Consider the following 22,327-nt stretch of genomic DNA (forward strand, 5'->3'; position numbering starts at 1 on the left):
TGAGTCGAAACAAGGCCCCGGGAGTAGACAACATTCCATTAGAACTACTGACGGCCTTGGGAGAGCCAGTCCTGACAAAACTCTACCATCTGGTGAGCAAGATGTACGAGACAGGCGAAATACCCTCAGACTTCAAGAAGAATATAATAATTCCAATCCCAAAGAAAGCAGGTGTTGACAGATGTGAAAATTACCGAACAATCAGTTTAATAAGTCACAGCTGCAAAACTACTAATGTGAATTCATTACAGATGAATGGAAAAACTGATAGAAGCCAACCTCGGGGAAGATCAGTTTGGATTCCGTAGAAATGTTGGAACACGTGAGGCAATATTGACCCTACAACTTACCATAGGAGAAAGATTAAGGAGAGGCAAACCTATGTTTCTTGCATTTGTAGACTTAGAGAAAGCATTTAACAATGATGATTGGAATATTCTCTTTCAAATTCTGAAAGTGGCAGGGGTAAAATACAGGGAGCAAAAGGCTATTTACAATTTGTACAGAAACCAGATGGCAGTTATGAGAGTCGAGGGGTATGAAAGGGAAGCAGTGGTTGGGAAGGGAGTAAGACAGGGTTGTAGCCTCTCCCCGATGTTATTCAATCTGTATATTGAGCAAGCAGTAAAGGAAACAAAAGAAAAGTTTTGAGTAGGTATTAAAATCCATGGAGAAGAAATTAAAACTTTGAGGTTCGCCGATGACATTGTAATTCTATCAGAGACAGCAAAGGACTTGGAAGAGTAGTTGAAAGGAATGGATAGTGTCTTGAAAGGAGGGTATAAGATGAACATAAACAAAAGCAAAATGAGGATAATGGAATGTAGTCGAATTAAGTCGGGTGATGCTGAGGGAATTAGATTAGGAAATGAAACACTTAAAGTAGTAAAGGAGTTTTGCTATTTGGGAAGCGAAATAACTGATGATGGTCGAAGTAGAGAGGATATAAAATGTAGACTGGCAATGGCAAGGAAAGCGTTTCTGAAGAAGAGAAATTTGTTAACATCGAGTATAGATTTAAGTGTCAGGAAGTCGTTTCTGAAAGTATTTGTATGGAGCGTAGCCATGTACGGAAGTGAAACGTGGACGATAAATAGTTTGGACAAGAAGAGAATAGAAGCTTTCGAAATGTGGTGCTACAGAAGAATGCTGAAGTTTAGATGGGTAGATCACATAACTAATGAGGAGGTATTGAATAGGATTGGGGAGGAGAGTAGTTTGTGGCACAACTTGAGTAGAAGAAGGTATCGGTTGGTAGGACATGTTCTCAGGCATCAAGGGACCACCAATTTAGTATTGGGGGGCAGCGTTGAGGGTAAAAATACACTCCTGGAAATTGAAATAAGAACACCGTGAATTCATTGTCCCAGGAAGGGGAAACTTTATTGACACATTCCTGGGGTCAGATACATCACATGATCACACTGACAGAACCACAGGCACATAGACACAGGCAACAGAGCATGCACAATGTCGGCACTAGTACAGTGTATATCCACCTTTCGCAGCAATGCAGGCTGCTATTCTCCCATGGAGACGATCGTAGAGATGCTGGATGTAGTCCTGTGGAACGGCTTGCCATGCCATTTCCACCTGGCGCCTCAGTTGGACCAGCGTTCGTGCTGGACGTGCAGACCGCGTGAGACGACGCTTCATCCAGTCCCAAACATGCTCAATGGGGGACGGATCCGGAGATCTTGCTGGCCAGGGTAGTTGACTTACACCTTCTAGAGCACGTTGGGTGGCATGGGATACATGCGGACGTGCATTGTGCTGTTGGAACAGCAAGTTCCCTTGCCGGTCTAGGAATGGTAGAACGATGGGTTCGATGACGGTTTGGATGTACCGTGCACTATTCAGTGTCCCCTCGACGATCACCAGTGGTGTACGGCCAGTGTAGGAGATCGCTCCCCACACCACGATGCCGGGTGTTGGCCCTGTGTGCCTCGGTCGTATGCAGTCCTGATTGTGGCGCTCACCTGCACGGCGCCAAACACGCATACGACCATCATTGGCACCAAGGCAGAAGCGACTCTCATCGCTGAAGACGACACGTCTCCATTCGTCCCTCCATTCACGCCTGTCGCGACATCACTGGAGGCGGGCTGCACGATGTTGGGGCGTGAGCGGAAGACGGCCTAACGGTGTGCGGGACCGTAGCCCAGCTTCATGGAGACGGTTGCGAATGGTCCTCGCCGATACCCCAGGAGCAACAGTGTCCCTAATTTGCTGGGAAGTGGCGGTGCGGTCCCCTACGGCACTGAGTAGGATCCTACGGTCTCGGCGTGCATCCGTACGTCGCTGCGGTCCGGTCCCAGGTCGACGGGCACGTGCACCTTCCGCCGACCACTGGCGACAACATCGATGTACTGTGGAGACCTCACGCCCCACGTGTTGAGCAATTCGGCGGTACGTCCACCCGGCCTCCCGCATGCCCACTATACGCCCTCGCTCAAAGTCCGTCAACTGCACATACGGTTCACGTCCACGCTGTCGCGGCATGCTACCAGTGTTAAAGACTGCGATGGAGCTCCGTATGCCACGGCAAACTGGCTGACACTGACGGCAGCGGTGCACAAATGCTGCGCAGCTAGCGCCATTCGACGGCCAACACCGCGGTTCCTGGTGTGTCCGCTGTGCCGTGCGTGTGATCATTGCTTGTACAGCCCTCTCGCAGTGTCCGGAGCAAGTATGGTGGGTCTGACACACCGGTGTCAATGTGTTCTTTTTTCCATTTCCAGGAGTGTAGTAGAGGGAGTCCAAGAGATGAATACACTAAGCAGATTCAGAAGGATGTAAGCTGCAGTAGCTACTGGGAGATGAAGAAGCTTGCACAGGACAGAGTAGCATGGAGAGCTGCATCAAACCAGTCTCAGGACTGAAGACCACAACAACACAGACAGTACTGCTGCACTATGCATCCGTCGACATCCAGGCATTACTAACCCACACTAATATACTGTACTTGGGCTGACACAGACGTCATTAGAGACATGTGGGGGCATTAACAGTAAACGAGTACAATGGTGAGTAAGGAAAAGGTATCCCAGTGTGAATGAATTCAAGACAGCTGTGCATACACTATCAAGTATTCCAGTGTGTCTTCATGAAATATCATCATAAAACTCATGGTAAGCCACCGTAGGGTCCACACTTCCACTGTGGTCGACTAATAGCTCAGAACTAAGTAACAGCCAACGTCATTACTGGGACAAATAACGAAATATCGGAAGTTGACACATGGCAGCTACATACCTCTTCCTTTATGATCTGCGCATCAGAAATGGAAACTGGATCATCAGCAAGTACTTCAGGCTGTAAGAGACCAATGAGAAAAATTAAACAAAATTAATTTTAACCACTGTGATTCTGCAGGTAACATATATACAGTATTTCATTACATGATGACCACTCTCTAACAAAAAAGAATATACAAAACAACCCAGCTGCACAGACTGGACGACGAATCAACCAAGCTGGAAGCTGGTACACACACACACACACACACACACACACACACACTATTTATGCTCTTATCACAAATGTTTTGTGTGTGTGTGTGTGTGTGTGTGTGTGTGTGTGTGTGTGTGTGTGTGTGTGTGTCACACAACATTGCAAAATTCTACCAATACCGGACCACTGAAGTTTTATTCGTAATAATACTGCTGCCTGAAGAACAGAAGCTGTAGAATTAGCTGTTTATTTTGGGATTCAAAGACTTGCCTGTAAAATTCATACAGAATCATACAGAAACTTTAACCTGTGCACATACATTTTATTAAAGTAGGAAAACATGCCTGACTGGTACTCTTACTTGTACAGAAAGATGTATGAAACAGAAAACTTCAATTCAGATCACTGAGATCACTGTTAAAATTACAATCGCAAAGAAAGGATGGTCAGGTGAGCCTTTTTTTTGTGCTGCCAGTTACATCGCACTAAGACACAAGAAGAATGTTTACGCATTACAGCCTGGTACTGCGGCTGTAATGAGTCGCTTATTAATTCATTCGAGATATGCAAAATACACTGCCTAAAAGACAAAATTATATACCCATAAGGGGATGAGTGAACAAAATGAAAGTTCTCGGGTTGAACGAGCATTTGGCATTATTCCTAAACTGAGTGAAATTTACAAATAACTTTGAAGTATGAGCCCACATTCACAGTGATGTTGTGCCCCGTCACCCGGATGCATTATCCGTTTCGGTTGGGAAGTGAGCAATGAAACCACTGTCTCCTCTCCAGAGGCGAGCTACTTCACAACTGTTTTAACTGGACCCCAGACACTGGCACCGGGACACACTTTGATGTCCAAGCTGGTCCCACTTTTTTCAGAAAGGTCACGGTTCATAGTAACAGACTGAAAGCCATCAAGTAAAACAGGAGTAATATCTGGCGTTCCACAAGGAAGTGTTATAGGCCCTCTATTGTTCGTGACCCATATTAACAACATAGGAGACAATCTCAGTAGCCCTCTTAGAGTGTTTGCAGATGATGCTGTCATTTACCCTCTTGCAAAGTCATCAGATGACCAAAACAAATTGCAAAATGATTTAGATGAGATATCTGATAACAAAAGAAATTCACTTAATTTCTATTACGTGATAAGTCACACAAATCTGAAGGCTGTAAATTCAACTAAATACTTAGGGATTACAATTACAAATAACGTAAATTGGAACGATCACATACATAATGTTGTGAGTAGAGCAAACCAAAGACTGCGACTCATTGGCAGAACACCTAGAAGGTGCAGCAGGTCTACTAAAGAGGCTGCTTACACCACACTTGTCCGCCCTATTCTGGAGTACTGCTGTGCGGTGTGGGATCCGCATCAGGTGGGACCGACGGATGACATCAAAAAAGTACAAAGAAGGGCAGCTCGTTTTGTACTATTGCGAAATAGAGGACACGATATGTGAATTGCAGTGGCAATCATTAAAACAGCGGCATTTTTTGTTGTGACGGGATCTTCTCGTGAAATTTCAATCACCAGTTTTCTCCTACAATTGCGAAAACATTCTGTTGGCATCCACCTACATAGGGAGAAATGATCATCACAATACAATAAGAGAAATCGTGGCTCGCACAGAAAATTTTAAGTGATCGTTTTTCCCGTGCGCCGCTCGAGGGTGGAATGGTAGAGAGACAGCTTGAAGGTGGTTCATTGAACCCTCTGCCAGGCACTTTATTGTGAATAGCAGAGTAATCATGTAGCTGTAGCTGTAGGTGTAGATGTATCTATTGGGAACACACATGGGGATCCTGCCAGCCACAGAAATATGTCAAATTCACGCAGTCAGTTCATAGAGACACGTGCCAGAAGTACGTGAGCATTGTCCTGTTGAAAAGCGGTGGCACAACGCTGTCATACGAGAGGTAACACACGAGGGCGCAGGATGTGTGTAATGTACTGGCTCCCCTCATCCTGACACGAGGAGTAACACAGTTATGCCTGTCCAAAAGATTAGAATGTCCCCACAGACTGCCAACATACACGTTGACAGTCGTCATCAGAGGGTTGGTTGAGAACCCAATTCATCACTGAGCACAGTGCAACATTATTCATTAGCAGTCCACGCTTCCCAGCCGTTGGTGTTGTGTTGAGTCATGGGGAAGCTGCTGCTAGCCTGTGTCCGATGGTGAAGGGACGTGAGACAATGTCGTAGTGAGTTCATTACTTTTCCTCGAACTGAATGTAAGCATACTGTCATATCGCCGGTTTAGTTGTGGAGTTCAGGCAGCCACGTCTGTCGAGTCGAGCGTGGGACACGGAACTTCACGGGTTGAACGAGCATTTGGTATTATTCCTAAACTGAGTGAAACTTACAAATAACTTTGAAGTACAAGCACACATTCACATAACATATTAGACCTTCTGGTGACAAACAGACCCGAACTATTTGAAACAGGTAACGCAGAACAGGGAATCGGCGATCATAAAGCGGTTACGGCATTGATGATTTCAGCCGTAAATAGAAATATTAAGAAAGGTAGGAAGATTTTTCTGTTTAGCAAATGTGACAAAAAGCAGATTACAGAGTACCTGACGGCTCAACACAAAAGTTTTGTCTCAAGTACAGATAGTGTTGAGGGTCAGTGGATAAAGTTCAAAACCATCGTACAATATGAGTTAGATGAGTATGTGCCGAGCAAGATCGTAAGAGATGGAAAAGAGCCACCGTGGTACAACAACCGAGTTAGAAAACTGCTGCGGAAGCAAAGGGAACTTCACAGCAAACATAAACATAGCCAAAGCCTTGCAGACAGACAAAAATTACGCGAAGCGAAATGTAGTGTGAGGAGGGCTATGCGAGAGGCGTTCAATGAATTCGAAAGTAAGGTTCTATGTACTGACTTGGCAGAAAATCCTAAGAAATTTTGGTCTTATGTCAAAGCGGTAGGTGGATCAAAACAAAATGTCCAGACACTCTGTGACCAAAATGGTACTGAAACAGAGGATGACAGACTAAAGGCCGAAATACTAAATGTCTTTTTCCAAAGCTGTTTCACAGCGGAAGACTGCACTGTAGTTCCTTCTCTAGATTGTCGCACAGATGACAAAATGGTAGATATCGAAATAGACGACAGAGGGATAGAGAAACAATTAAAATCGCTCAAAAGAGGAAAGGCCGCAGGACCTGATGGGATACCAGTTCTATTTTACACAGAGTACGCGAAGGAACTTGCCCCCCCTTCTTGCAGCGGTGTACCGTAGGTATTTATTGTACAAAAATCTACAAGCATTAAACTACTTTTCTACATAGCTTCCGAAATTTCGTAAGCACTTGTCAGAGCGTGGCACAAGTTTTTGTACGCCTTCTTCACAGAAGGATGCCGCCTGTGTAATCAACCGTGTGGTAACATGTTCTTTCAGCTCGTCATCAGCACTGAAGTGTTGACCACCCAGGACAGATTTTAGGTGTAAGAAGAGGTGAAAGTCGCTAGGAGCGAGATCTGGGCTGTACGGAGGAGGATCAAACGCGTCCCAGTGAAATTCCCGTAAGAGTTGTCTGGTCACACTCGCCGTGTGAGGTCGGGCATTATCATGGAAAAAAAAACACCTTCTGACAGTAATCCTCGGCGATTGTTCTATATTGCGCAGCACAATTTCTTAATGGTCTCTCAGTAACCGCGTGCATTAATTGTTTGCCCTTGTGGTAAGAAATCAATCAGCAAAATGCCTTTACTGTCCCAAAAAATGGTGCACATGACTTTTTGAGGTGTCAAGATTTGCATACGCTTAACCTTTATTGGGGATAAAGCGTGCCTCCATTTCACTGATTGCCGTTTTGTTTCAGGGGTGTGGTACGATATCCAAGTTTCACCCCCCGTCCGTGACTATACGAGAAAGAAAACAGTCACCTTCTTCATTGTAGCATGTCAAAAACTGAAGTGCAGGGCCCATCCATTGTTTTTTGTGTTGTTGAGTAAGAATTTTGGGTACCCAACGTGAGCAAAGTTCTCGAAATTTCATATTTTCAGCAACAATTTCATGAATTAGTCATCGTGAGATTTGAGGAACTTCCATAGCGAAGGCACTAAGTGTAAATTTACAGCTGTGCTTAATCTTCTCTTCAATTGTGAGAACCAGTTGATCAGTAACCACAGACGGGCATCCACTTCATTCTTCATCAAGCACTTGATCATGTCCTTCATCGAGCAGTCTGACCTCATCTTCTAACCATTGAACTGCTCATAGCATTTTGTCCGTAAACCTCGCAGATTTGCCGATGAACTTCCTTCGGTTTAACTGTTTGCATTTAGAAAACGAATAACAGATCTGATTTCACACGCGGCGGCATTTTCAATTACGGCCGACATTATACAGAAGCACTACAAAGCACACGTCGGCAGCAGCGATCTGAAAATGGCCTGCATGGCTTCTCCTCGAGTCAGAGCAATTGCTGCACATGCTCAGAACTGCGATTGTAGTGCTGCTGAGGATAGAAAAAGAAATGGTTGGTCGGTTGGTTTGGGGAAGGAGACCAGACAGCGTGGTCATCGGTCTCATCGGATTAGGAAAGGATGGGGAAGGAAGTCGGCCGTGCCCTTTCAGAGGAACCATCCCGGCATTTGCCTGGAGTGATTTAGGGAAATCACGGAAAACCTAAATCAGGATGGCCGGACGCGGGATTGAACCGTCGCCCTCCCGAATGCGAGTCCAGTGTCTAACCACTGCACCACCTCGCTCGGTGAGAAATAGAAATGAAACTTACCCTCAAGATGACCCTCGTATTAAAATATTATACAAATAGTTCACGAAAATGCATTTTCCAATGATGTTACCAAATTTTCACCATGCATATTGCAAGCAGTGTGAATTGTGGTGCATGCTGAGTTTGGAGCAGCACGAGAAAGATTCAGTTAGATCTCAACTACCGTACGGAATGTGTCACCACAGCACACAATGTAAGTAAAGAAAAAAGTGTACTACTTGAAAAAAGGGAAATTTTGTGTTCGAAGAAAGAATATTGAAAAGCACGCCAGCTGCATCTCATTCACAGAGCAATGGCAACAGCTAACTCAGCAGAAACTGTGAGATTAGTCTGATTGGATTTGTGACATGAATATTGATTGTGCAACATTGAAACATTTAGCTCGAGCCTAAAGAACAACAAATTCAGTGGTCATCTAAACTGTGTATAATTTTGAAGGAAGCCTTACCATCATTATTTTATTATTTGTGGGGATTGGTATGCAAAATTAGATGGAGTTTCAATAGGGCACCTCTCCATAGGCACACGGTTGGGAAAGTCAATAGTCTGAGGCATGTACCTCGGGCGTAAACCTTTCCTTTAGCGCTACAATAAAGTTTAAGTGTGACACCAATTAAAAGAGGAATTATCCTGGAATTTGGCCTAGTCAGTTTAGGAAAAAGGGCAGAAAATCTGAGTGGATGGAAACTTCAACCAATGTCTTCACTCATGCTAACCGCTGCTCTATCTCATTCGATGCAGTTCTGAACAGATTCAGAAAACCAGCAGTTCAGGCAGACTGAAACAATGCTACAGCTACATCTACATCCATACTCCGCAAGCCACCTGACGGTGTGTGGCGGAGGGTACCTTGTGTACCTCTATCGGTTCTCCCTTCTATTCCAGTCTCGTACTGTTCGTGGAAAGAAAGATTGTCGGTATGCCTCTGTGTGGGCTCTAATCTCTCTGATTTTATCCTCACGGTCTCTTCGTGAGATATACGTAGGAGGGAGCAATATACTGCTCAACTCCTCGGTGAAGGTACGTTCTCGAAACTCCAACAAAAGCCCGTACCGAGCTACTGAGCATCTCTCCTGCAGAGTCTTCCACTGGAGTTTATCTATCATCTCCGTAACGCTTTCGCGATTACTAAATGATCCTGTAACGAAGCGCGCTGCTCTCCGTTGGATCTTCTCTATCTCTTCTATCAACCCCACCTGGTACGGATCCCACACTGCTGAGCAGTATTCGAGGAGTGGGCGAACAAGCGTACTGCAACCTACTTCCTTTGTTTTCGGATTGCATTTCCTTAGGATTCTTCCAATGAATCTCAGTCTGGCATCTGGTTTACCGACGATCAACTCTATATGATCATTCCATTTTAAATCACTCCTAATGTGTACTCCCAGATAATTTATGGAATTAACTGCTTTCAGTTGCTGACCTTGTCGCTTCATCACATAACGTGTGCTAGAAGCTTACTCATAAAATAAGACACTAAAGTGTGTACAAGGGCCTATCACTTTTCCTATGTGTCACTTTTGAGTGACATAGCAAGAGGAGTGGTTAATACCATACAAAGCACATTACACTGCACTGTACACACTGGCTTGTAGAGAATATGTCTAGATATACAGACAGATGAATTTTGGTACTCACCGGAGTTTCTTCTTTAACGCACACTTGCCGGATCTCCCACTTCGGAGGTGCGAGTTGGTCAGTTTCCACCTGAATGAATGGAAATGGGTAAGTACAGGCTTCGCACAGTGAGCAACAAATACAGAAGAGACCAGTCTACACAATAAAAATGAGTACTTCGTGACAGCTGAAAATCTGTGACAGACCCGGATTTACTGCTTGTCGTCGTGGTCTTCAGTCCTGAGACTGGTTTGATGCAGCTCTCCATGCTACTCTATCCTGTGCAAGCTTCTTCATCTCCCAGTACCTACTGCAGCCTACATCCTTCTCAATCTGCTTAGTGTATTCATCTCTTGGTCTCCCTCTACGATTTTTACCCTCCACGCTGCCCTCCAATGCTAAATTTGTGATCCCTTGATGCCTCAAAACATGTCCAACCAACCGATCCCTTCTTCTAGTCAAGTTGTGCCACAAACTTCTGTTCTCCCCAATCCTATTCAATACCCCCTCATTACTTATGTGATCTACCCACCTTATCTTCAGCATTCTTCTGTAGCACCACATTTCGAAAGCTTCTATTCTCTTCTTGTCCATACATGGCTACATTCCATACAAATACTTTCGGAAATGACTTCCTGACACTTAAATCTATACTCGATGTTAACAAATTTCTCTTCTTCAGAAACGATTTCCTTGCTATTGCCAGTCTACATTTTATATCCTCTCTACTTCGACCATCATCAGTTATTTTACTCCCTAAATAGCAAAACACCTTTACTACTTTAAGTGTCTCATTTCCTAATCTAATCCCCTCAGCATCACCCGATTTAATTTGACTACATTCCATTATCCTCGTTTTGCTGTTGTTGATTTCATCTTATATCCTCCTTTCAAGACACTGTCCATTCCGTTCCACTACTCTTCCAAGTCCTTTGCTGTCTGACAGAATTACAATGTCATCGGCGAACCTCAAAGTTTTTACTTCTTCTCCATGAATTTTAATACCTACTCCGAATTTTTCTTTTGCTTCCTTTACTGCTTGCTCAATATACAGATTGAATAACATCGGGGAGAGGCTACAACCCTGTCTCACTCCTTTCCCAACCACTGCTTCCCTTTCGTGCCCCTCGACTCTTATACCTGCCATCTGGTTACTGTACAAATTGTAAATAGCCTTTCGCTCCCTGTATTTTACCCCTGCCACCTTCAGAATTTGAAAGAGAGTATTCCAGCTAACGTTGTCAAAAGCTTTATCTAAGTCTACAAATGCTAGAAACGTAGGTTTGCCTTTTCTTAATCTTTCTTCTAAGATAAGTCGTAAGGTTAGTATTGCCTCACGTGTTCCAACATTTCTACGGAATCCAAACTGATCTTCCCCGAGGTCCGCTTCTACCAGTTTTTCCATTCGTCTGTAAAGAATTCGCGTTAGTATTTTGCAGCTGTGACTTATTAAACTGATAGTTCGGTAATTTTCACAATTTCACATCTGTCAACACCTGCTTTCTTTGGGATTGGAATTATTATATTCTTCTTGAAGTCTGTGGGTATTTCGCCTGTCTCATACATCTTGCTCACCAGATGGTAGAGTTTTGTCATGAGTGGCTCTCCCAAGGCCACCAGTAGTTCTAATGGAATGTTGTCTACTCCCGGGGCGTTGTTTCGACTCAGGTCTTTCAGTGCCCTGTCAAACTCTTCACGCAGTATCTTATCTCCCATTTCCTCTTCATCTACATCTTCTTCCATTTCCATAATATTGTCCTCAAGTACATCGCCCTTGTATAAACCCTCTATATACTCCATCCACCTTTCTGCCTTGCCTTCTTTGCTTAGAACTGGGTTGCCATCTGAGTTCTTGATATTCATACAAGTGGTTCTCTTCTCTCCAAAGGTCTCTTTAATTTTCCTGTAGGCAGTATCTATCTTACCCCTAGTGAGACAAGCCTCTACATCCTTACATTTGTCCTCTAGGCATCCCTGCTTAGCCATTTTGCTCTTTCTGTCGATCTCATTTTTGAGACGTTTGTATTCCCTTTTGCCTGCTTCATTTACTGCATTTTTATATTTTCTCCTTTCATCAATTAAATTCAATATTTCTTCTGTTACCCAAGGATTTCTATTAGCCCTCGTCTTTTTACCTACTTGATCCTCTGCTGCCTTCACTACTTCATCCCTCAGAGCTACCCATTCTTCTTCTACTGTATTTCTTTCCCCCATTCCTGTCAATTGTTCCCTTATGCTCTTCCTGAAACTCTCTACAACCTCTGGTTCTTTCAGTTTATCCAGGTCCCATCTCCTTAAATTCCCACCTTTTTGCAGTTTCTTCAGTTTCAATCTGCAGTTCACAACCAATAGATTGTGGTCAGAATCCACATCTGCCCCAGGAAATGTCTTACAATTTAAAACTGGTTCCTAAATCTCTGTCTTACCATTATATAATCTATCTGATACCTATTAGTATCTCCAGGATTCTTGCAGGTATACAACCTTCTTTTATGATTCTTGATTTACTGCTTACCACTGTGAAAATACGAGGTGGAATCCAAAATTTTAGGTACTGGTGCTGCCATCTGGAAAGTAGTAGTAGTAGATCTCTGCACCTCTAGGTGGCGAGAGCTGCATACCTGACGAGTCAGTGTGCGGAGTGGCATTCAGCTGGGAGGACGAGTTTAATGCCCACAGTGATTTTCGCAATACTCTCCGTTTGGTGTGTGGCGATTTTACGACGGATCCACTAACAGAACAGCGCGTGTGTATCAAATTCTGTGCGAACCTCGGGAAAAGTGCTACGGAGACCCTCGCAATCATTCGACAAGTGTTGGGGGACAGAACACGAGCTGTACTCGTGTGTTTGAATGGCACTCTCAGTTCAGGGCCGCCCGTACACACGTCGAAGACGATGCTCACACTGGAAGGCCCGTTAGCCGGACAACGCCAGACACTGTTGCCAAACTTCAACAATTGGTTCGTGCGGATCGACGACGAACCATTCGAGACCTTGTGAATGAAGTGGGTATTGCTTATGGGACACGTCAACTGATGTTGACTGACGAATTGGCCACACATCGTGTCGCTGCAGAATTTGTGCCGAGGGCCTCGACCACCGATCAGAAGGCACAGCATGTTGGAGTGTGCAGGGACCTTTGTCAGAACGCATCCGATGAGCCGACCTTCTTGTCACGGGTTATCACCGACAATGAGAGCTGGATTTACGGTTACGACCGAGAGGCAAAGCAACAATCGTCCCAGTGGAGGAGCCGGGGCTGTCTGAGACCCAAAAATGCGAGACAGGTGAAGAGCAAAGTAAAGAGCAAGATCATTGTTTTCATCGATACAGAGCGAATTGTGCACAAAGAATTTGTCCCACCCAACCAAACAGTGAATTCCACATACTACTGTGATGTTCCGCAATGGCTCTGTGAAAACAGGCGGCGATGACGGCTCGAACTTTGACGTCGAGGGAACTGGCTGCTGCATCGTGACAACGGGCTCACCAGGACCTTTTTCGCAAAAAACAACACTGCCGTTGTACCCCAACCACAATACTCACCAGATTTGGCACCTTGCGACTTTGCGCCATTTCCAAAACTGAAACTCAAGTTGAAAGGCCGTCGGTTCGACAGTCTAGAGCAGATTCGAGAACCATCACTGGCGGGATAAACACCCTCAAAGAACAGAACTTTGAGAAAATGTTTGACCAGTGGCAGAAGCGCAGGAGGATCTGCAACGAATTGACGCATGGTGCAGGGAATGGCAATTGAATCTCAATGTAGACAAGTGTAATGTGCTGCGAATACATAGAAATAAAGATCCCTTATCATTTAGCTTCAATATAGCGGGTCAGTAACTGGAAGCAGTTAATTCCATAAATTATCTGGGAGTACGCATTGGGAGTGATTTAAAATGGAATGATCGTATAAAGTTGATCGTCGGTAAAGTAGATGCCAGACTGAGATTCGTTGGAAGAATCCAAAGGAAATGCAATCCGAAAACAAAGGCAGTAGGTTACAGTACACTTGTTCGCCCACTGCTGGAATACTGCTCACCAGTGTGGGATGCGTACCAGGTGGGGTCGATAGAAGAGATAGAGAAGATCCGACGGAGAGCAGCGCGCTTCGTTACAGGATCACTTAGTAATCGCGAAAGCGTTACAGAGATGATAGATAAACTCCAGTGGAAGACTCTGCAGGAGAGACACTCAGTAGCTCGGTACGGGCTTTTCTTGAAGTTTCGAGAACATACCTTCACCGAGGAGTCGAGCAGTATATTGCTCCTTCCTACGTATATCACACAAAGAGACTGTGAAGATAAAATCAGAGAGATTAGAGCCCACAGAGAGGCATACCGACAATCTTTCTTTCCACGAGCAATACGAGACTGGAATAGAAGGGAGAACCGATAGAGGTATTCAAGGTACCCTCCGCCACACACTGTCAGGTGGCCTTGAGGAGTACGGAAGTAGACGTAGATGTAGATGTTGTGTAGTGTGGATGGGAACTACTTTGAGGGTGGTGGTGACCATTAGTCCTAAGTAAAGGTTTTCGACAGATGGCCGCACCATTCCTGAAAATTTTGGATAGCACCTCATATGTACCGTCAGCCATTATTATTGAAAGATTTTATTTACTTGTTTTGTACGTTGGAAAAGAGAGAGAGAGAGAGAGAGAGAGAGAGAGAGAAGAAGCAGACAGAAATTGAACCCGTGCCACCATCGTGGTAGTCGTAAACCTCAGCCACTGCACTACACTCGCTTTGTCGACACAGGACTAATGTCGCAGGTGTACGAGGTATACACTAATATTCAAAATCGGTTTTCTCGGAAATTAGGGGACGTCACATGAAAAGCTGCTGGCCAGATACTCAGGACAATTCCCTCTGCAACATACCTAAGACTCATCACAATCTACGTTTAATAGGGTTGATGGTTCCCTTGCGAATGTCTGTCGTTTCTTACTACCTGTTTACACGTTTTCAGCCTGCTTTGCATGGGTACCAACTTTTATAGTTTTCACGACATAGGTCTGTACACTTTTGTATGTGACATGTTTTCCTATTTTCTTTTCAACCTAAGAAATAATTCATTTTGATGCTACACTTACATCACACAATCCTAGCTTAAACTGTTGTACACTGCAGTTTATCATCACCATTGTCTACTACTACTTTGTACGTAAAAAAAAAAAAGCCTTAATGGCTGAAAGCTATAACTGTGTGAATCTTTTTCTTGTGCCTACTGCGACTCAGCATCTCTGCTGTATGGTGAGTAGAAACTTTTTTTTCTCTAATATTACTCCTTTGTATATGTTTTTCATAAAGTGCAACTATATCTTTTTACACTATCCCTTTTAAAACTTCTTTACAATACAGTGTGATTCAAAAAGGAGGAACAGATTTTAATTGTTTATTACAGACAAACTGTGAAAAACAGAAACATGTTGCTCGTGTCAGTGATAGAGGAAGGTTCAAAGTTTTATGTTCACACAGACACTATACAGCACACTCAACATGAGCACCACGTGTTGCTTGACAAACATCAAAACAGTGGTCCATTTCATTCCACACACGAATGAATAGATGCCTGTTCACTGAATCGACAGTTTCAACAATTCGATATCTCAGCTCCTGAAGAGTAGCTGCCGCAGGTGGGACAAAGATTCTGTCTTTTACGCACCCCCACAGAAAAAAATTGCAAAGTGTGAGGAATGCACGTTGCATTGGATTAGCTTCAGGCAATGTCCAACACACAAAATGATTTCTCTTGTGGTGTAGTCACCAAGATCCTGCAAACAAACAGTAGTGTAGCTGTGTAAAAAGTTTTAACCTTCCTCTACCCAGCGACATGTACAAAGTGTTTCTGTGTTTTGTAGTTTGTCTGTAACAAACAACTGAAATCTGTTCTTTCTTTTTGAATCACCTGATACTACTTATTTTTTATTTCTCGCTAGATTTGTTTCATATCTTGGATGCCAAAAATGTAGGTTTGCTACATCCTGTTACAGTGATACCATCGTGTCCAATAATTGTCTAGTTTTAAGTTTATAATTATTTAATTGTATCTATTATTATACAAATGATCTAGTAGAAAGTGTCAGATGCTCTTTAAAGCTGTTCACAGATGATGCAGTTGTCTGTACCAAAGTAGCAACGCCAGAAGGTAGTAAGAATTTGCAGAATGACCTGCAGAGAATTGATGAATGGTGCAGACTCTGGTAGTTGACCCTGAACGTAAATAAATGTAACATATTGCGCATACATAGGAAAAGAAATCCACTACTGTACAGCTACACTATTGATGACAAACAACTGGAGACAGTGTCTGCTGTAAAATATCTAGGCGTAACTATCCAGAGCGAACTTAAGTGGAATGACCACATAAAACAGATAGTGGGAAAAGCAGACACCAGGCTCAGATTCATTGGAAGAATCTTAAGGAAATATAACCCAGCCATGAAAGAAGTGGCTTAAAGGCACTTGTTCGCCCGATTCTTGAGTACTGTTCATCTATCTGGGATCCCTATCAGGTAGGACTGATAGAGGAGACAGAGAAGATCCAACGAAGAGCGGCGCGTTTCGTCACGCGATCGTTTAGCTGGCGAGAGAGCGTTGCGGAGATGCTAAACAAACTCCACTGGCAGACGTTACAAGAGAGGCGTTGTGCATCACGCAGAGATTTACTAGTGAAATTTTGGGACAGCACTTTTCAGGAGGAGTTGGACCGTTTCTTCCAAATCCACCGGAAACAAACGCAAAATAATTTTATTTAAAAAAGCGGATAAAGTGTCACTAGAAGCCTTCCTAAGAGACAATCTCCATTCCTTCCGAACTGACTATGCAAATGTAGACGAGATGTGGCTCAAATTCAAAGATACAGTAGCAACAGCAATTGAGAGATTCATACCTCATAAATTGGTAAGAGATGGAACTGATCCCCCGTGGTACACAAAACAGGTCCGAACGCTGTTGCAGAGGCAACGGAGAAAGCATGCGAAGTTCAGAAGAACGTGAAATCCCAAAGACTGGCTAAAATATACAGACGCGCGAAATTTGGCACGGATCTGCTTGTGTCTGTATATGTGTGGATGGATATGTGTGTGTGTGTGTGTGTGTGTGTGTGTGTGTGTGTGTGTGTGTGTGTGTGTGTGTGTGTGTGTGTGTGTGTGTGCGAGTGTATACCTGTCCCTTTTTCCCCCTAAGGTAAGCCTTTCCGCTCCCGGGATTGGAATGACTCCTTACCCTCTCCCTTAAAACCCACATCCTTTCGTCTTTCCCTCTCCTTCCCCTGTTTCCTGATGAGGCAACAGTTTGTTACAAAAGCTTGAATTTTGTTTGTGTGTTTGCGTGTCTATTGACCTGCCAGCGCTTTCGTTCGGTAAGTCACATCATCAGTGATGAGACTTACCAAACAAAAGCGCTGGCAGGTCGACAGACCTGTCTATCGACCTGCCAGCGCTTTTGTTTGGTAAGTCTCATCACTTTCTTTCTTTTTAGATATACACTCCTGGAAATGGAAAAAAGAACACATTGCCACCGGTGTGTCAGACCCACCATACTTGCTCCGGACACTGCGAGAGGGCTGTACAAGCAATGATCACACGCACGGCACAGCGGACACACCAGGAACCGCGGTGTTGGCCGTCGAATGGCGCTAGCTGCGCAGCATTTTTGCACCGCCGCCGTCAGTGTCAGCCAGTTTGCCGTGGCATACGGAGCTCCATCGCAGTCTTTAACACTGGTAGCATGCCGCGACAGCGTGGACGTGAACCGTATGTGCAGTTGACGGACTTTGAGCGAGGGCGTATAGTGGGCATGCGGGAGGCCGGGTGGACGTACCGCCGAATTGCTCAACACGTGGGGCGTGAGGTCTCCACAGTACATCGATGTTGTCGCCAGTGGTCGGCGGAAGGTGCACGTGCCCGTTGACCTGGGACCGGACCACGGCGACGCACGGATGCACGCCAAGACCGTAGGATCCTAAACAGTGCCGTAGGAGACCGCACCGCCACTTCCCAGCAAATTAGGGACACTGTTGCTCCTGGGGTATCGGCGAGGACCATTCGCAACCGTCTCCATGAAGCTGGGCTACGGTCCCGCACACCGTTAGGCCGTCTTCCGCTCACGCCCCAACATCGTGCAGCCCGCCTCCAGTGGTGTCGCGACAGGCGTGAATGGAGGGACGAATGGAGACGTGTCGTCTTCAGCGATGAGAGTCGCTTCTGCCTCGGTGCCAATGACGGTCGTATGCGTGTTTGGCGCCGTGCAGGTGAGCGCCACAATCAGGACTGCATACGACCGAGGCACACAGGGCCAACACCCGGCATCATGGTGTGGGGAGCGATCTCCTACACTGGCCGTACACCACTGGTGATCGTCGATGGGACACAATAGTGCACGGTACATCCAAACCGTCATCGAACCCATCGTTCTACCATTCCTAGACTGGCAAGGGAACTTGCTGTTCCAACAGGACAATGCACGTCCGCATGTATCCCGTGCCACCCAACGTGCTCTAGAAGGTGTAAGTCAACTACCCTGGCCAGCAAGATCTCCGGATCTGTCCCCCATTGAGCATGTTTGGGACTGGATGAAGCGTCGTCTCACGCGGTCTGCACGTCCAGCACGAACGCTGGTCCAACTGAGGCGCCAGGTGGAAATGGCATGGCAAGCCGTTCCACAGGACTACATCCAGCATCTCTACGATCGTCTCCATGGGAGAATAGCAGCCTGCATTGCTGCGAAAGGTGGATGTACACTGTACTAGTGCCGACATTGTGCATGCTCTGTTGCCTGTGTCTATGTGCCTGTGGTTCTGTCAGTGTGATCATGTGATGTATCTGACCCCAGGAATGTGTCAATAAAGTTTCCCCTTCCTGGGACAATGAATTCACGGTGTTCTTATTTCCATTTCCAGGAGTGTATTTTTTCCACGTGGAATGTTTCCCTCTGATATATATGTTGGTTTGTTTTGTGAATATTTTTTGTATTTTTACGCTGGGTCTGGCCTAGGGAAACTATGCTATCGAACCATTACATTGATAGGTCGTGTGGATAACCAAAGTGTTGAGGATCTTTGGTAGTGTGAACTCTGCCGCGTGGAGCGCGGGCAGAGAGGGTCTGGCTGGGGTGGTGCAGTGGAGCAGGTGTGTGGTGTGAAGCTCCTGCGAGTTGCCGCACTTTCGGGGTTTGGCAGCATGTAATTGCGCTCGACTTGCTACGATAGTTTCTGACACGGTGTTGCGGACGGGAAGCATTAGCTGGTGCACATCGGGAGCCCGTTTCGTCTGGTGACTGTGTCGAGAAGAAGGCGCGCCAACATCCAGCTTCTGCAACAGCGACGGCCGACAATGAGTGACTGTCGCCACCTCCTCGATCGATGGCTTCAAACCTTCAATCAACCAACAAGGAAGACTGGAAGCACGTAAAGTTTTAGAACTGTATCGCAGACCTCAGCTTTTCAAACTTTTAAAATTGTTGCATCACAAAATTACAGCAACTTAGCATGAACCTTTGTTGCTCATTGTCCCAATTGGATTGCCAAGCAGGGTCCCTTCCTTTTCCGAAATGAGCCCGAGTGTCGTTGAAATTCAAACACCAGCATTAAAGTAATATCATTCGATTTCACTGCTTTAATTTCAAAGTTCAGTTAAGGTATTCATAGCTGGCTACAATATTTAGATTGCACAAGCACAAACTAAGAGTGCGAGTTTTGTTACCGTATTTTAGTTACCTGTGACTGCAGCTCAGCTTGGTACTAAATTTTACTATTGTTAATTGTTCAGAATCATTTAATTCAAGTTCAAAGTTAAATCTCTTATTTCTAAATTGCGTAGATTCAAGTAGCTTTTGAAATGATTGTTGAGGTATCCCAAGACTAACCTTATTTTACTGAATTTCGATGTGCTTCAGAAAGAAAGCTCACTATTAACTTCAGTCACTAAATTAACTTTCGATTTTCCAGTTTTATTAATTCTTTTGCTAAATTAAGTCAGAGTGTAGCGAAATTTATTACTTCTGACAAACTTTCAGTTTTCACACTACACGTGTCAACCTCCAGTTGCCACGCTTCTAGTGCTAATTATATGAGTAATAACCTTTCTTTTTTTAGTTACTATAGTAATTGTCCTTAGGACTGGCGACCGTAATTTCCCCCAAATCTCAAATATCTAATTACCGCTAGTCAATTGTTAACGTAACGGCCGCACATTTACTTTCTTTATTAACTTTACCCCTTTTCAAAATTAATTTCCACCAGTTTCATTTGCATTTTTCCTTTCATTTAGATGTAACCCTTCCCTCCCTCTTTACCGACAAATTGACTTCAGTGACGATTGCTTTTCCCAAATTTCCATTAGGTACACTCGGTTTAATTTTTCACAGTCATTAAGGTCGGTAAGTGAGGGGGAGGTTACAACCTACCACTAAGGTAATCATCGTGAACTGTGGTACGGCCATTTTTAAAATCACTGCAGCATTGCCTCACTCAGCTTTCACTTACTATACCTTTTCAATACACACTGCAAAGGTTGCAATTAATTCCAAAGGGCTTGCAATTTTTTGCCAGCGAAAACCTGACTTCGGAATGCACCTCTCAAGTGTTGGGCTTTTGTACTGCACTGCACACTTTAACACATCACGGAAATCAAAGAAGCAGGGACACAGGCCACACTCTGCCACCAACAGATGCGTACCGAGCGTAGGAACGTTACGGAGCCAAGATGGCGGTTGTCGCCCTGTCCACTGCTGTCATAGACCGACACATCTTTTATTTTCTGGATAGCCCTCGTGCCTTCACAATCTACACCCAGGATCCAGACACCCTACACTCATTTTCCCACAGCCTCGAAACATTATCTCAGCTGATAATGCAGAAACCTGGAAATAACTAAGAGAAGTTAAGGTAGTGAACGTACATAAACACCACTTGTGTATTAAGCGTTAGACTTTTCCTGGCCAGGCAGATGCTGCATACAGGGAAATATGAGGTTCCAATCCCTCCCGTCGGTATTGCCATTGCTTCTTTATTTGGGCAGCTCCTCATTCAGTCACGCAAGGGCCAAGTGGACGGTGTTCCAGACTACCCTGCCACAGGAAAAAAGTCTGTGGAGGTTCTGGGAACAGATTCGTGGTGCTACTGCACTGGAGGCAGTGACGCTGACTGCTCGGCTAAATACGCACTCAGGAAAATGGTAATTGTTCCACACTTTTTGGTAATCTCTTTCTCGGCCTTAGTTGGCAACTGTTGTATATACTGGGAAATTCAAGAGAAATTGCACACAGTAGCTTAACTGCAAGACGTAAATGCCCACCAGGCACATAAATACAACAGAAGTTCAGACAGAGCGTGACGAACCAGGCTGAGATATTTTTAATTCCCCTCTCGTTTTACCATCTGCCTCCTTAAATTTGTCTTGTTACTTTTAACTATTTACCATTAGCATACAACAATAGAATCTGCTTTTTCCTGTAAGAGAAAGGTTGGCCCTCAGTTTTAAAGAATATAACACCAGATCTAATTTTGTGCTTAGTTTTATGTATGTAATTGATTTTCTAATTTATTGCAGCTATTCCTACTTACTATCTTTCATTACAGGGTGAAATCAGTAATTGTTTCGTAACTGAAATTGTATTGTTGACATATGGGGTGTTCAAAAAGTCTCTCTGCAGTGCCGTACGATCGTTCGCCTGCCTGGGTTTTTCAACAAAACGAAAAACGCACAACGATACTGCAGTACCCATTCATAGGAGAACTTGTGTTAGGTGAAATACTGAACGGTTATTTTCAACAAGATCGTGCAACCGCGCATACAGCTCACGTTTCAATGTCACTGCTTGCTGATGTTTCTGGTGATCGCATAATTTCACAGGGACTTTGGCCTCCACGATCGCCTGACCTAACACCATGTGACTTTTTCTTCTGGGGTGCAGCGAAAGCAACTGTCTATAAAAACCGTTCAAAATCCATTGATGAATTGAAAACTGAAATACCTACTTTCACTGCTTCTGTTACAGAAAAAATGTTACACCTTGTGTTTGGAAACATAATTAGACGGATTGAATTGTGTATACAACAACAAGGAGGGGCACTTTCAACATTTAATGTGAAAATTTGTAAGTAAAAATTAATATTGAATAAATTAATAACTTGTATTTCACTAAGTTTCATTTTTGTATATTCGCCGCTGCATACGGCACGCGCAGCTAGCAATCGTATGGCACTGCGGAGAGACTTTTTGTACACCCTGTATAAACAAATATGAACTCTATACTAATTACAAACATTTCGAAGATGAAATACTAGTAATCCTAAAGTATCTATTTAGCTCTCTTCAAAAACATGTTAGCAAAGCCAGCACTTGATTAATTCCAAAGTAATTATCAATTTTGTGAAACGTTTGTGTAACTACATATGTTAGTTTCATGGTTTAAACAAATAATTCGGCTTAAACCCTTTAGTAGAAGAAACTATTAAAAAGACACAATTTTTCAATGTATTC

General features: G+C 44.3%; 1 protein-coding gene across 1 annotated transcript in view; it reads right to left on the bottom strand.

The window, feature by feature from the left end:
- The window catches only part of LOC126212776 (uncharacterized), a 153,446-nt gene that overhangs the window by 125,449 nt on the left and 5,670 nt on the right, over positions 1–22,327 (bottom strand). The window contains exons 2-3 of the mRNA XM_049940181.1: positions 9,861–9,929; positions 3,256–3,315 (exon numbers count right to left, since the gene is read on the bottom strand). Of these exons, the coding sequence (XP_049796138.1) occupies positions 3,256–3,315; positions 9,861–9,929 (129 nt within the window). The remainder of the gene's footprint in view (positions 1–3,255; positions 3,316–9,860; positions 9,930–22,327) is intronic.

Source organism: Schistocerca nitens, chromosome 11, assembly GCF_023898315.1.
Source record: "Schistocerca nitens isolate TAMUIC-IGC-003100 chromosome 11, iqSchNite1.1, whole genome shotgun sequence".
NCBI lineage: Eukaryota > Metazoa > Arthropoda > Insecta > Orthoptera > Acrididae > Schistocerca > Schistocerca nitens.